A 16,554-nucleotide genomic window follows, 5' to 3' on the forward strand; every position below is an offset into this window, starting at 1 on the left:
TTAAAAGAATGATTTTATAAAGGGAGTAAACAGCACCTTCCAAGAAACTGTAGTTGCCAATAGGATAGAAAGATGAGAAAGGAATGTGATTTATTTCTAATACACTGGGGAGATTATCCAATTGCCTACAGGCTCAGGGGCAAATCCCCATGGATCTGATTTGCAGGGCTCCATTTCTGCAGGACAGAAATCAAGTATGCTTGTTATCAGTGCTCTGTCAGTGGCTTTCACCATTGTCTAAGTTCCTAATCTGCAAAGGCAGAAGATAAAATGCTTACTGGAAAATCGCATTTAACAAGAAATACGAGTGGAAATACTTACCTCTTCCTATGACTTCACTGAAATGCACAATCAGGCTACTTGGCCCAATCACTACGTGCTGGACTGCTTGGACCAGCTCTGGATTTAAAGCACTGAGGTCAATGTGGACAGTATTTTGCAGTAATGGACTGGATATATCAGAGTCTCCACTAGTTAGGATGGGAGACAGGTCCGTCAGGGGATATTGCACTTGTCTGCACGATCCATTCTGAGATGAGTTAGGAAACTGGTCTGCAAGACAAAGCACAATTACTAGAAAACATGATGAAACGTCACTTAGTGAAGACTGGGAGGTAGCAAACTGAATTAATAAATAAGCCTGAATTCTGCAATGAAAGAAATGGTGGCTATATCATTGAATGAGACTGGAAGAGCATTTACAAAGGAACTGGTTTGATAAAAATGATAATAAATTGGGAAAAGATACTGGCTTACATAGATAAACATTTTATAGAGTGCTTACACGAAACGTTTTGATTTCCTCTTCATTTCCTTGTACATTTTTATCAATAGCAAAAAACCATGCTTTAAATTTATTTTTAAACAGATTGCTAGTGTGTTAGTGTATTCTTAAGAATGGGATATAGTAGGAGTAGTCAAGCAACTGGCTAGTCTCAGAAATACCTAGCTCAAATGTAGGAAAATTGAAAAAAAAAAAAAGATGAGTTTGAGAGAATGGTGTTTATTAATGGAATTAATTCATACAGCACAAAACTACATTGATTCCTAAGGAAAATATACGCAGTAAAACATGTGATATACATGCATACACACTGAAACATATACGAATGCACAGCTGTGTGTACATATGTAGCCATACACACATAAATATATGTAATACGGCTAGAAATATGTAATGACTAAATGTGCAGAACAGAAAGCTTTTTTCATTGGTGAAAAATTCTCCATTGTGTGGAGATGGCCCTGGATTTAGCATTAATGCTATTTAGGAAAGGCAGGTTAGAATTGGGTTAATATGTCATTCTAATCGCCTCATTGAGGTCACCTGGAAAAGGAATCAGTATTGCTTTGAAGCTGATCTTTACACCCAAAGCTCCCTCTGAGCCTCAGGTAAGGTTCCCTTTTACAAGAAGTTCTTCCAGCTCAGGAGTCAGAAACTGTGCTGAGTGTAAACTTCTTAATGTCACACAGGTCAAAGGAGCCACCAGTTGCTTTGCCCTTTCCACCGGGAACCCAAACAGATCAAGGAGGCACCATAACTGCAGCAACTGACCTGAAGGGAAGTGATGCAGGGCACAGAAATGAAATAGCACATAACCTAGGGAGAGGATTATGTGGGGGGCCCTACTGGCACCAAAAAACAGTTTGTCTGCAAAGGAGTAAGAGAATCAGAACTAGAGAGAAGCTGCTGGTGGTACCTAACTATGCCTAACCCCACTGAAGCATTTATAAGACCTTTCACTGTAGACAGTTTTGACTAATCACAAATGAACCTGGCTGGAGCAGTGAAATCTCAAGTCATTCCAGAAAAGTTTGGGGAGCCACCTATAGGCAGGGTAGTTACTAGTTGAGAGTAACTCAGGTGCAGCCTTAAAGGAAGGGCATAGAAATGCTGGATGGATGAGGGAAGGAGGGAGCGCAGCTGGGTGTCTCTTCCTTTAATCCCAAGGAGCCAGGTTCTCCAAACCTTTTCCAGGATATTGGAAGTGCAAATTAATCTCTCTAAACTCTGTTCATTTCCTAAATCTTTGCATCCTGGAAATCAAGGTTATAAATCCTCAGGGGTATAGGGATGCAGGGAAATCCTTGATAAGACACAGGAAAAAGTTCCTTGGCATGGAATTCTACTAATCCTTTAGTTCAGTTCAAACATGTGCAGAAACCAATTTAAACCATAAGCTTCTGACTTTGGTGTAGCGCTGCACAGAATTCTAGGCCTCCTTGAAAAAGACTGTCAAGGTGTTCCCATTTGTTACAGAGAGAAAAGCTCTGCAATTGCCTCTTCATTAGATTCTGACTGTACATCAATAGCCTCATTCTTCCCTCTGGATGACTCTTTTGCCTGTTTTTTCTTTCTACATCTCCAAAGAGTAGGCACAGTGTAGACGGTGTAGAAGGAAATTCAACTTTCTTAGCAAAGATGGCAGAGGTTTGGTGAGTAAGGAGTTTGAAAAAAATATTTAATTTTATTTCAGATTAGAGCTATGAAATGTGAACAGAGACTAACTGGATCTAAATGTCAAACTATATAATGGGTTTGTTTCATCCATATTGTTAAAGGAATGGGTTTAAAAGGCAAAAGGAGTCACATGGGCAAAAACAACATTTACAATGTGTTTGTCTACAGAAATAAAATGAACTTCAAAAAGTAAGACACAGTAAGTGTTGAAAAAGTTAAAATGTTGAGTGCCTCATCGCTCTTATACATTTTTGGATGAGCAACTGCTAACTTTTCCAGTACTCAAAAGTGCCTGTGACTCACTTTATTTGTCCAATGGTAAATATTCAACCAGGGAAATGCTTGTACTTGACTCACGTCCTGTAACTTCTAAAGATAATGGAGCTGATACAACACAGACACTTTGCTTTCACCAGGAGATTGTAAATAAAACAATGTGAAAAGCTCTAGCTAACTGACATCATGGGCCTAGTATTTTGCAAAGCAGATGATGCTGACCCCTCCTTTTATAATAGAATAACTGAAGGTTTTTCTAGGACAATTCTCAAAATATATGCAAGTCTTGAAATATGGAAGGCAAAAGGCTGCATGCTAACAGATCATTGAGAATGCTTCCAAGGATTCCTAATGGTAGGTCTTAAATGTTTGGAGTCCAACAGGTAAAAAATGTAGCAGCTTCCACTTATATTTAAATAAATATAGTTGGCAACTGAACTCTTCCTGGATTGGTAAAGTGAACTTCATACTCTCTTAGCATTACACTTTGATGATAAACAAGTTTCCTTCACTCAAATGATTTCAAAATTAACTTATTTATGGGAAAAGAGCCCAAAGACACTAAAATGATAACACATGGGACCATTTTAAAGTAAGAGCAGTGTAATTCTGTGTCAAATGAAACACTGCTTTGGCACAGGCAAATACTTCTTTTATATTTTTATAAGAGGACAAAGGCAAAACCAAAAATAAACAATATTCACAACCCACTGACGTAGGTGTACATGTATTTCTCAGAACAATAAACTGAAATATACCTTCTGGAAAAGTAGCTCTGTAGTCTACAGATTCATTTGAAACCATTTCTGTAGTTGGGCTCACACTTCGGGCACTTACAAGCCTATCCAAATGAGGAGTGTGAACTCTTGCATCATAGCGAACTAATTCACTGCCCAGATCTTAAAACAGAGAGAAAGAAAGAGCTTATTAAAGACATGGCTGTCATGGGTCCTGGTAGACTTTGATCTAATGCCCAGAACTCACGACTTTCATGAGTCTCATATAAGTCAGCATACATGAATCTATGACAACTTTAAATTGTATGATGATATTCTTCAGGTAACTTAATAACACAGTAACCAAAAAGTACCTTTAATGCGCTTCTTCTTTTTTAGCCACAGAAAAAGTCCAAGTAATAATAAAAGTATTATTGATATTGAGACACCACCAACAATCAATCCCATAAAATTCTGATCTGGTTGAACTATTACTTTTCCAAGGACAGTTGAAGAAACTGCTTGCTTCCACTAAATAAAAGACAAATAAAGAGAAGTCAGAATTTAATCATTAAAGATACAAAATATACTACCCAGGCAGAATCACAATTTCTCTGGGCTCAAAATACCACCTGATTAATAACATTCTAGAACTGGCATAATTGTTTTCAGAGTAGTAAGAGATTCCTTAATTCTGCTTCAGTATTAGATAATGAGGAGAGAAATAAAAACAGTCCGTGGCCTCAAGGAACTGACTTGTAAAAGGGGAGACAGACAATAAATGCTTATAATGCAATACACAATTGATACCATGTAAGTATGAATAAACAGGAAGAAACAGAGACAATGGAGCATTAATTCTGTCCTGGAAGGCTAGGATGGAGGGGAGAGAAGACTTCCATAAGAAGTAAATACTTATATTATTATTATGGGACAATAAAGTCTCAGAATATTTTTATTTCAATTTTGACACTCAGAAGAAATCCTGGAGGTCCTTTTTGGTTCTAACATTTTATGATTTTAGGATTGATGATCTTTCTTAAATTCCAACACTAATATCATGATTCAGTGTTAGATTTTATAATTTTTTGTACTTTCCTATTTCATATTTTTTAAAAGACTTCAATAATCCTTTAAATTCACTCATATTTGGATACACAAAATGTGGTAATATGCAGTGGAATATTATTTACCCATTAAAGGGACAAAGTTCTAACACAAGAAGCATGAGCCCTGAAGACATTATGACATTATGCTAAGTAAAATAGCCAGACAACAAAGGAAAATACATATGATTCCATTTATATGAAATATCTAGAAAAGACAAGTTCACAGAGACTGAAAATAGAACAGAGATGATCAGAATCTGGGGTCAGAGAGGGAATGTGAGCTAACTTCCTAATGGTTACTGAGCTCCTATTCAGGGTAAACAGAAAATTTTTGAATTGGGCAGTGGTGATGGTTACAAAATATTGTTAATGCAATTAATGCCACTTCATCAAATACATTTAAAAATTCCATCCTATGCTACACACTTTCACTGTGACTTTAGGAAATTAATCATTTAATATATCAAAAGCCATTCAACTGTACACTTAAATTGGGTAACTTGTATGGCATGTGAGCTATATCACAATTCAGTTTTTATTTTTAAATGAATGAAGGAAACAACTCTCATTTTAGGTTATCTGATTTATCTGTTTACATGAAAGAAGTTACTGTGAAATAGTTTCCTCTTTACTTTACTCTGTCCAGTGCATATATCTTTGGCTAATGGGCTTCTATGCATTTGGGGATCACTGTAGTGGGCAGGGGCTCACAGGCTCCAGTTCCTGGTGTGGTGAGAGGTGAGGGGAGACGTATTCCCTTCTAAGAACTTCTGGCAAACTCTGGCAAGAGTGTGGCAGGATGGAAAGCAGTGTGGGTAGGAAGGACCTTTGAGACCCTCCCAAACTTAGGGAAGGAAAAAAAAAATCCCACTATTTCTAAAATAACATCTAGGACTTGAGGCTGAGTTGATGAGCTTTAATGATTTATTTTAAGCCTACGAGTGACATAATTACACTGGCATCTTTATTTACATCATGAGAGGAATGTAGGAATCCCACCTCTATATTTAGTTCACTGTTCAATTTCAGCAGGTCACTGGGGACCGTGCACAAGACGGCTTCAGAATCTGAGTGTATGTTCTCACAGCTCTTATTTCCAACTTTCAACACTTCACCTTTAACTGCTTCAGGGTCAATATCATTTCCCTGGAAGGAAGAAAAAAAAGAGGTTGTTAACACTTCACAGTTTTGCAGGAATGCTAACAATTATGAAAGAATATAAATATATTGCTTAAAACGCATGTGATTTTATGATTCTCATTCCCTAGGACTGGAATGATGGAAGTGCCTGTTTTAGGGCGCTAATTAGTCTGGAATTACACAGTCTATACCTTTTCCATCAAGTTAGATTTTAGAGAAAAGGAAAGAGACTCTTATCTTCTAAATTCTTACCACTGACAACATCTTCCCCATGAACATCTTATTAATGTCTTCAGTAGGTATGAATGTTTGGCAAAAAGCAAGCAATTTAGAGATTGAGTTGTTGCTCTGCCTAATTTGCTGTGACTCTCAACTCTGGCTTGGATGTTACAGTCACATTGAGAGCTCTACAAAATATGGATGCCTGGGTCTCATCTCCAGAGAGCTGAAGTAACTGGTTTATGTAAGCATATCCTTTTTTTTTTTTTTTTGGACAGGCAGAGTGGACAGTGAGAGAGAGAGACAGAGAGAAAGGTCTTCCTTTTCTGTTGGTTCACCCCCCAATGGCCACTGCAGCCAGCGCGCTGCAGCAGGCGCACCGTGCTGATCTTAAGCTAGGAGCCAGGTGCTTCTCCTGGTCTCCCATATGGGTGCAGGACCCAAGGACTTGGGCCACAGCAGAGAGCTGGCCTGGAAGAGGGGCAACCAGGACAGAATCCGGCTCCCCGACCGAGACTAGCACCCAGTGTGCTGGCGCTGCAGGCAGAGGATTAGCCTATTGAGCCGCAGCGCCGGCTGCATATCCCTTTTCTGTTTTGAGTTATGCAGTTTCTTTTTATCCTTCAATCCATAAATGAATTGTTTTTAAAAAACATTTTTAAAAAATTTATTTTGAAAGGTAGAGAGGAAGAGGGGAAGAGGGGAAGAGGGGAGAGGGAGAGGGAGAGGGAGAGGGAGAGGGAGAGGGAGAGGAAGAGGGAGAGGAAGAGGGAGAAGGAGGGAGGGAGGGAGGGAGAGAGAGAGCAAGCTTCTGTCCATTGGTTCACTCACCAACTGTCCACAACAGCCAGGCCTGGATCAGGCTGAAGCCAGGAGCCTGAAGCTCAATCTAGGTCTCCCATGTGGGTGACAGGGACCCCAGTACTTGAGCTATCACTGCTACCATCCAGGGTGAGTATTAGCAGAAAGTCAGAATCTGCAGCAGAGCTGTGCCTCAGACCCAGGTACTCTGATGTAGGATGTGAGTATCCTAATTGACATCTTAACCATAAAGTCACATGCTTGCCCCTCAAAGGCATTCTTTATGATGCTGTATGACCTTCTTTATGATTTGAGAACACAATTTCACTATTTTGAATAATTACACAGCTATAATTTTTTTTAGGACTTAAAATGTTATTCAATTTGATAGACTTAGTTAATGGGAGTTACTATTATACATTTCTAAAACATCAACATTTTGTTGAAGCAGCCAGTGATTAGCCTTGGGAAAAAAGTGCAAACACAGATTTTTTTTTATATCAAGAATAATTTCTTATATCAAGACTTGATGAGAATAAAGATTTATTAAACAAGCCATTACTTTGAGGAGACATATATCAAAACCTATTATTATTTTTCTTACAAACAAAAAGCAGTTGCAACATTCCTTTGACAGCATACACTGTTTTCACATACAGCCTCTTGGATGATCTCACTCAACAAACTGACAGGTCAGATCTCATTCTAGGGAAAGAAGTTGCAAGAGGATACTTCTTTATAACATGAAGCTGGGGTTCAAGAAAACATGTAAAGAGGCACACCCTGTCCCTGTGCCATTTCTTTTTTTTAAAAAATGGATTAACTTTATTTATTTTAAAGATTTTATTTATTTCAGACAGAGTTACAGAGAGAGGTCTTCCATCTGCTGGCCCACTCCCCAGATGGCCGCAACAGCTGGAGCTGCACCGATCCGAAGCCAGGAGCCAGGAGCTTCTTCAGGGTCCCCCACGTGGGTGCAGGGGCCCAAGGACTTGGGCCATCTTCTACTGCTATCCCAGGCCATAGCAGAGAGCTGGATCGGAAGAGGAGCAGCTGGGACTAGAACCAGCACCCATATGGGATGCTGGTGCTTCAGGCCAGGGCTTTAACCCACTGCACCACAGCGCTGGCCCCCCCATGCCATTTCTAGGAGCGGATGCGCAGTCCATCGACGCAGGTCAGCCTCACAGGGTGATTCCACAGAGAAGCCCATAAATCTTGCAGGTCACTCCGGGGATTCAAATGACAACTTGTTGGTTAGGTCTGAGGAGGTGAAGGCCCTCACTCACATCCTGGAGGGAATTCAGAGACCCACAAAGCAAAGAGTTTAAAGAGCTGGAGGGCCTGATTTATGAGTGGGGCTAATGTGTCTTGCTTGCTTAGATAATAAGTAAGATTGGGGGAAGGGATGAATACCCTGCATTTAAATTTCCAATGTTCATTCTTTCAGGCTCAGGGTCTCTTTGATGGTGTAACAGGGCTTCTCTAAGACAAAAACTGGTCACACAGCCCAGCAACTAGATCCCTTTTCACAGCCACCTACCAAGGAACATATGAGAAACAATGACTTCTATAGGAAGTTACTGTCAGCTTTCTACATGCAGTAATCTAAAAATTATTTATTTGAGAGTGAAGGACTATGGGGGGGAGAAAAGGGAGAAGAGAGTGAGGGGGGAAAGGTAGAGAAGGAGGAGGGGAGGGAAGGAGGGAGGGAGGGAGGGAGGGAAGGAGGAAGGGGGGAGGGAAGGAGGAAGGGAGGGAGGGAGAGAGAGAGGAAGGGAGGGAGGGAGGGAAGGGGGGAGGGAGAGAGAGAGAAAGGGAGGGAGGGAGGGAAGGAGGAAGGGAGGGAGGGAGGGAAGGGGGGAGGGAGAGAGAGAGAGAGAGAGAGAGAGAGAGACTGACTCCCATCTATCTGCTGGTTTACTCCCCAAATGCTTGTAACAGCATTAGCTAGGAGATCTGAACTCCATCCCTGTCTCCCATATGCATGGCAGGAACCCAAATATTTGAGCCATGACCGGCTGCATATTCCCAGGGAGCACATTAGCAGGATCAGAGCGACCATTCAAAATCAAGTACTTCCACAGGGGAGGCAGGCATCCCACGTGGTCTTGTTAGGTTAAACCCCCACCCCCATGCAGTCATTTTAAAAGCCTAAAATCTACGATATCACAAAAGTGACACTGGCAGTCTACTTTTATATGATAGAGGAGCCCATAAGAAAAAATAATGGGATATAGGTTAATTTTTCCTTTCAAGAATAAACATAGCTTTATTGAGCTATGAAAAAAATGCCTGTTTAAAACTTCCATTATTTAAATAGAAAACATACTTGTAAAATCAGCTGAGTTCTCATTAAAGTGGTTTTATATATGTGTGTGTCTATTTTTTTTCTTTAAAGCAACTGAAGAAAGAGCTTTCTTCTTCACACATTCTACACACATTCTACAATGTAGCTGCAATGATCTCATTTTACCCTGGGAAGACCCTCGCCTTCCAAGGTAGGCATTTATTGCTATTACATGTGAGGAGGTAAGGCTTGGGAACAGACTAGTTCATGAAGCCAATCACACTGCATTTGGAACAAAATCACCTACTGTACACTGTGTGTTGTAGTCACTGAGCATGTAAAGATAAATAAGCATTTCTTCCTCTCACTGTTAGGTTAAAGAGGGTACACTTCTAAAATGAAAACTATTGCCAAGGAGTCAATCAGCATGTACCTTGACCCTCCAATCTGGGCCAGCAGTGACATGTTTCTAGCCAAGATAGCCAGGATTCTGGCCTGCGGACTCATGTCAGAGGGATCCAGAACAGAGCAGACAGGGAGAGAAAATGGGTAGGCTTTGACACACAGCATTGTCGCACAGGGAGTCCTGCAGGTTTTCATACACCCAGGCGGCCACAAGGTGTGCCTGGGGCAGTCAGTGTGGTGCACGCTGGTAGCAGCACCCAGCCAGGCAACAGTTCAAAGTGCAGGGAGGATGACAGCAGATAGTCCGTGAGTTGTTGTTGTTGTTGGTGGTGGTGATGCAAGGCGAGAAGGACACTGCACTGAGGGATATGAGGCCCTCAATTGGAGACCAGTCTGAAGATCCTTCACCACCAGCTTCACAACTGAGTTCCACAAGCCGTGATGGGCATTTTGGGAAATAGGCCCCTGGTTATTTGAGCAAAGCTCGGTAAACCTAAACCTAGCTGGTTTCTTCACTGGCTACTTGGGGGCCTTTAGTATTTACTTGGGGAGCTGTACTGCTTGGTGGCATGAAACCATGGGTGCTGTCCATGTGCCTGGGAATATATATTTGCTTTCCCAGAATGTCTCCTAATTTGTGCAGCACAGGGAATACTAGTTTGAAAGTGAGCTAAGTGCACTGTCAAGTAGAAGACTTGTCTTGATGTTGGCCACGGTTGTCCTCTGAGAAAAGCACCCTTCACTTCCATCCTGGCTGAGGTGAGAATTGTCCTCAGGGTAACTGTGACTGTGATTGGGCTGACAGTCATAGCTGAATTAGCCAGAGGGGTAGGAAGACAACCTCTAGCTGCCTCTGAGCTGCAGGTGGATGGGTCTGGTTCAATGATGCTCCCGTCCAGACCTTTCTGTTCCCAGACACTGATGCCTGGCCTCTATCTGAGCTCTCAACATTTGTTCTTGTGTTCACGGTGTCACAGCCTGAGTCCCTGCTCCCTGCTTTAGCGTAACATCCTGCCTCAGCTTCCTGTTTTAGCTGGTTCTACCGACTAGAATTTGGAAGCATCTCTATTCCCATATATTTCTATATCCTCCATAATAAGCAAATCCTCCAAGGTAGTGTCAGGCTGTTGTAGGATACGGATAAAATTGATCAGGTTTGTGAGATGGAAGACCACACCTGTACCACACCCCTGTGTGAACTCATGCCCCTACCTGACCACACCTGTGTGGTCACCTGCCAATCAGGCTAATTAACCACCCCCCTTTGGAAGTGGATTAAAGGCCTGGGACATGGTTCAGCCCTTTTTTGCCCTTTTCCTTTTGCCCTTCTTCTTCCTTGCTGCCCTGTGCCTCCGGGGCGTGTAGCCTTCTGGCCACATGCTCCATGCCCTCCGGCATGCATGCTCCTCCAGGTGGCTGGGCTGGCTCCCACTGCTCGGTATGAATCCAGATTTCCCTTTCTTAGACAGGGCCCTCACTCCCCTATGCATTTATCTCACTGAATAAAAAGCTTAAAACTTATCATGCTGCCTCATTCACTTATACCAGTATTCAGAATCCTTTTCTGAATTCATGACAAAAACCCATAGGCTTATTAATATTGCAATTTATTAATAAGCACCCGGGAACAAGGCCACCCTCACTGCAGCATTAAATACTGTACATCTCTACCATCCATAAAATGTGCTCATGAACAATAAGTCACATGATATTATAGTTAGGGAGAAAATAGCGTGTGTGTTTCTTGCAACAGAATACACTTTTAGAAGTTTGTAAAACATTTAGAGCTATTTCATGTAAAGAATGGTACATAAATCATGGTACCATATACATGGTATACATCAAAGGAATATTGATATAAGAAACATCACAGTTCAGTGAAGTTCGTGGAATCTGAAATCAAGAAGCTTATATGAGCCCAACTTCTGCTGATGGCTTGCTGGGTGATCCAAGACAAATCAGCTAGTCTTTATAAATCTGTTTACTTACCTATAAATGGGGATAATTATCACAGGCCTCACAACCTCATAGGTCCACATAGGGCTCAGAAGGAAGAATGTATGTCAAAGTATTGTGTTAACTGTGAAGTTCCCTACAAATGTGGGTTGTTGTTGACAGGAGCACAAGGACACCCACTGCTGCTGACCATTGTCCACAACTGGTCCTGGTGGACTTGAAGCCTAGACTATAAACTACTTCCTCCAATCACGGGATTTCTGATTCATTCTGAGAAGTGACTGATCCTTGGCCCCTATTGTGTTTTCTTGACCCAAACTTGGCTGGTTCTTTTGCCCACGGAGTCGTCACTGGGTTAACTGCTAACTGAGGTAGCAACTCCCACAGTTGACTAGACGGTATCACAATTTCTTTTTCAGCCAAGGAATATTTGCATGCATGGCTGGTTGAGGATCATGACCTCTTCTTGGCAAAAGGAGTTAAGTCTCCCTGTAAACACATGATCCTTCCACAGCAGTTTCATTGACAAAATACACACTCTATCCTCAGTTTCTGAATGGTCATTGAACAAGCACAACACGAAACAGAATGATCTTCCTTTGATAAAAGCATTCCACCATTTGTCTAGAGGTGGACTTTTAAAATTTATCCCATGCTTCATTTTTCTTTATTTTTACCCTAAGATGGGCAGAGGTTTTATTATGCTCAACTTTAGAAACTGATAAAATGTTAAATTACTGTCACCCATAAAAATTACTCTTACATCTCAGATGTCTTCTTATACATAAGAGAAATGGAGTATGGGAAAAGACGGACTCATGAAACCAAAATAATCCCTTAAACTGCCTCTGTCCCTGCCAGATTACTGCCTGTGACATGGTAGGTGCTACATCCTTGTTGGAGAAAAAGAGTCAGTCTTTTATCATCCAGAAAAGGAGGTATTTTGTGCCTGTTTCTGGAGACTCCATGGGCCATGTTGGGAATACCATTAGCGGGCTGAGGATGATGTCAGATCAGCTTTTCCTTGGTCCAACAGTTTTGTAGAACATTGAATAATAGGTATTTAATTTACAGAAAAAGAGGTATTCTCTTCTATGTAAGACCGTGCTTGGAAGGGCAGATAAGGAACCATTTATCTCTAATCCTCCCCATCATAGATATGGGAACAGAAAGAGGGTTTCCTTAGGCGTAAAACTATTTGCACATAAACCTTTGTTTTCATCAAGAGAAACCAAATGGAATCTTTCAAACGGCAAACAGTAATTCTTGAATGTAAAAGGTCACACTAGATTAGTTTTATTGAAAAAAAAAAAAGAAGTGATAAAAGATCTTTCTCCCTTTCTAAAACTAATTAAAGAAGCAGATGAAAGAACTTTGCTGTGGTAAACATGCTGTTCATTGAAGCAAGCTTCCATTTAATTTCATGCTGGGCTTGCTTAATTATTGTACAAAACACAATCACATAGTTGGTAAACTTGTAGGAGTGTGAACGTGCACATAGGTTGGTTTGCAGATAAAAATCTTGTTGGAACAGCAGAATACTGCATTGTTAACCTAATGCTTACAGGGAGTGACGTATGAGAGCTCAGATTACTGCTAAACAAGGATTGCTCTCTTGTTTGTGTTTGGGCACGTCTGCATTCAGATGATCTTTCAGGAAAAAATTCTGCATGTCTAATACAACATGTTGAAGGATAAATAGTCTGCTCTTTTGAGTGGCCAGGGGAATGGATAATTAGTCTTGATCAATTTGCCTGTTTTATTGTTATTTGAAGTAAACATGACTGATGTGACAAGAGAGCCATATTCCAGTCTCTGTTCTGTTACTATTTCTGTGCTTCTCACACCAGTTAACCTCTCTGGGTTTTAGTGCTCTTCATTTGCAACAGGCTGGCTTAGAAAAGATGACCTGTTATTCTCTATTAAATTATACTGAGAGGCTGATAGATTCCTAACGTGGTGGGAACTCAGTTCCATTTGTAAATCAGCTTAGAGATGACCATATGCAGATATGAAATTCCAACTGTTACAAGGAGGCACATAATTACAACTGATGCATTTACTTTCATGGTTCTTCCTTTTATCTTAGAACATGCACATTTAGGTAAAATGTCCAGGGGAATGTATTACACTGGTAAGATAATCCAATACAGGTAGCCTATTTAATAGATTTGTTTCCTGCATTTGCTACTTTTAAAATATATAGACGAGGGTTTTTAAACACTTCATTAAAATGCAGTCCATGTTATATTTATCTTTTAGTCTTATGCCAAAAAGATTTCTTTTTCAGAGTTTACTGCTGATATAGCATAAGATATGACAAAGTACAATTGTATTCATAAAGCTATGAAGTTAATAAAGTTTGAGCTGATGATTTAAGAGAATGTTTTAAACATTTCTTACCTTAATTTCCAGTACATTTTCATTGCCCATTGAGATCATCACTGGCTTTTCAAAAGGCTTAAACACAGGATTATGTACATAAGTGAGATCAAAGTGTTTGGAAAGGATCCCATCCAACATGAAGAAGGCTTTGGTTTTCAGGGGGAGGTGCAGATTCAGCTGTTGTAGTGAAGGAGTGGTGCAGCAGATGATCTCTGAGTTGGACCGATGCTGACATGCCTGTGGGGAGACACAGTTCTCCACTGTTGACAGATGATAGCTTGACAACACTCATAGTGACTTTCCCACTCCACTACTTCAGTCAACTGGACGTACCCAATTTCTGACAAAAATATTCACTTACTTCCCAGTGTTGAAGAATATGGTTTGCAAAATGTCTGAAGAACACAGTAGATGCAAAATTACCTAAACAATGCAGTCTTCAAAGGAACATGCAACTTCACTGGCCTAGAATAGGTGATGCCAAGGTATCTGAGGCTGGCCCTCACTCCATCATTTTGTCTTCCTTAAGAATACTGGATAGATCTCTACAGGGACTGCCTTCTCATGTCCTGCAGCAGCTATGGCAGAGTAGGGGCTGGACTTGATGGGGTTACAAGTCCTTGGTTCATAACTTAGCTTTAACACAAGCTGCAAGAACTGACACACTGTTCTTACTTAGACACTCAGTTTCCTCGTTTAATAATTAAGATTAAAGGGTTCTTCCCAATGTGGGTAATACATGGGAAAGTGCTTTATATACTGTCAAACACTGCACGGTTAACATTATAGTTAAGTAGGTAGGTAATCTTATTAGTGTGTTTTAAGCTTTTAATGATTCATTACCACGTTCTATGCTGAATACTTCACCAGGTTGGTCTTACTTAATTCATGATCATCCTAAGGGTAGGTGCTCTGATCATCCAGTTTACAGATGAAGAAACTGACCTTTGTGAGCACATTATGTTCACCCAGATCGCATAACTCTGAGTGGCAAAGGAGGGCACCTACACCAAAGGATATTGTTTACAAAAGTCATTGCTGTAACTCCCATGCTATCCTTCTTGATCACTGTACATTTTGTATTGGTAAATCCTCTGCCATGTTTCTAGTCTATAGAAACTGTTCTATCATTATTTCATGCCCTTTCATTTGTGATTTCAAACCTCCCCAGTTGGAATTCTAATTTATGAATTTTGGAAAATGTAGTTTCCTCTTGATTGTACTTAGACTAAAACCAGCAACACAAAGTGGTACACTTAATGTTAAATGGTTGTGTTTTTCTCCCCAAGGAAAAGACAAACAAGCAATAACATCCCTTAGATTTCCTTTTCTTTGACAAGTATAGTTAGAGATAAAACAATTACTTACACTCACAATAGAAAAAGAACTCAGGATATACATAAAAAGCACAATCAGAATTTAGTACCTGATATTTTATCTTTAAAAATAATTTTTAAAAATATTCTACATTTAAAAATGTATGTATTGAGCAGATAAAACTCAAATATGGTATATATAAAATATTATTATTTGGTTTTATGTCAAATTAATGTGTTAACACTAAAAGCCATTTATTCCTGTCATCTTGAAAGATGGAAGTGAGAAATTTTATTGCCATCACATTAATTCTCTACATAGCAAGAAGAAATCTGAAAACTACGCAACACACTGAAGGCTTCTGGGAATAATTTAAGTTAACAAATGAACATACATTTTGTTAAGAAGGTGATTATTTTTATTTCAAAAGATCTGAATTTATTGAGCTTAAAGTTATTGTTGGATTTATATATCTAAATCAGGCCTGGCTAAGAGTTTTTTTTTATTTGTTAAATAATAAATGAGCTCAATTCATCATAGTCAGCTTCAAATTAAGTGGCACCGACCATGAAAGGAACATATATCTCTTTACAAGGTAGTTTGCACAACCAATGGTCAAACAGTAAATACTGAAATAGTAAGTGGTAAAATAAATGCACTACATTTTCATCCTTGCCCACTTCTAATGCATGGTTCTATTATGCTGACATGGTTGTAGCTAAATGAAAGAGGTCATACTTCTACATATGTAAACAGGTGAGGTTTTTATCCTCCACTATTGTCAGAATCTTCCTTAGGATATACACCTTTATGTCTAACACCCAGCAGGTTTTCTGTAAGCATCTGATTAGAAGTGAATGAATAAAGCTAAGAGGCCTCCTCTTGATACTGATGAGGGAGAGAAAAAAGAAATTTAGTCATTATTTTCATCATAGAAGCTCAGTGTTATCAGAAAAGTAACAATATCTCAGATTTCTACTTAAAAAAAAATCACATGCCAACATCAAGCAGCTATTCTTACTATCAAAAAAGTTATTTGGTTAATGAAAAATTGCTATGTTTAGTTGTAGAGAACTGAGATCCTTTAAATTAATAGTAGTGGCATTCTAACTTTGTTTGTGGCCATGTGTGGGGATTGATTTCAAAGCCCTTTACTTCATATGGTGATTCCCTGGAGTCCAGTCTCTCAGGAATATGATAAAAATCCAATAATACCCTTTAGAGGTGATGCAATGTGGCTGATTGAGAAGGTCAAGAAAAATCTCATTTGCAATGACCTTATTGTTTAGGGACTTGGCTTGACATTTTTAGCCCCAAATTGGTTTTTGTAATTAAAGAACACTGTGGCTTTGGTTTTCAAGACACATTGGATGGGGAATCCAAAAGAAAATGCGTAATTCAATCTGTCAGCTGCCCAATCAAGACCCTGCTTGAATGAGAGTAGTTAGAACTTTCATGCTAGGCTGAGGACACAAGTCC

At 39.9% G+C, this 16,554-nt stretch overlaps 1 protein-coding gene across 2 annotated transcripts in view; it reads right to left on the minus strand.

The window, feature by feature from the left end:
• Positions 1 to 16,554, minus strand: part of MET (MET proto-oncogene, receptor tyrosine kinase) — a 124,251-nt gene that overhangs the window by 21,997 nt on the left and 85,700 nt on the right. For both annotated transcript variants that reach the window (XM_062208292.1, XM_062208224.1), the window contains 5 exons: positions 13,777 to 13,995; positions 5,562 to 5,708; positions 3,828 to 3,984; positions 3,496 to 3,636; positions 322 to 552 (listed from right to left, as the gene is read on the minus strand). In XM_062208292.1, the coding sequence (XP_062064276.1) occupies positions 322 to 552; positions 3,496 to 3,636; positions 3,828 to 3,984; positions 5,562 to 5,708; positions 13,777 to 13,995 (895 nt within the window). The remainder of the gene's footprint in view (positions 1 to 321; positions 553 to 3,495; positions 3,637 to 3,827; positions 3,985 to 5,561; positions 5,709 to 13,776; positions 13,996 to 16,554) is intronic.

Source organism: Lepus europaeus, chromosome 1 (genome assembly GCF_033115175.1).
Source record: "Lepus europaeus isolate LE1 chromosome 1, mLepTim1.pri, whole genome shotgun sequence".
NCBI classification, from domain to species: Eukaryota; Metazoa; Chordata; class Mammalia; order Lagomorpha; family Leporidae; genus Lepus; species Lepus europaeus.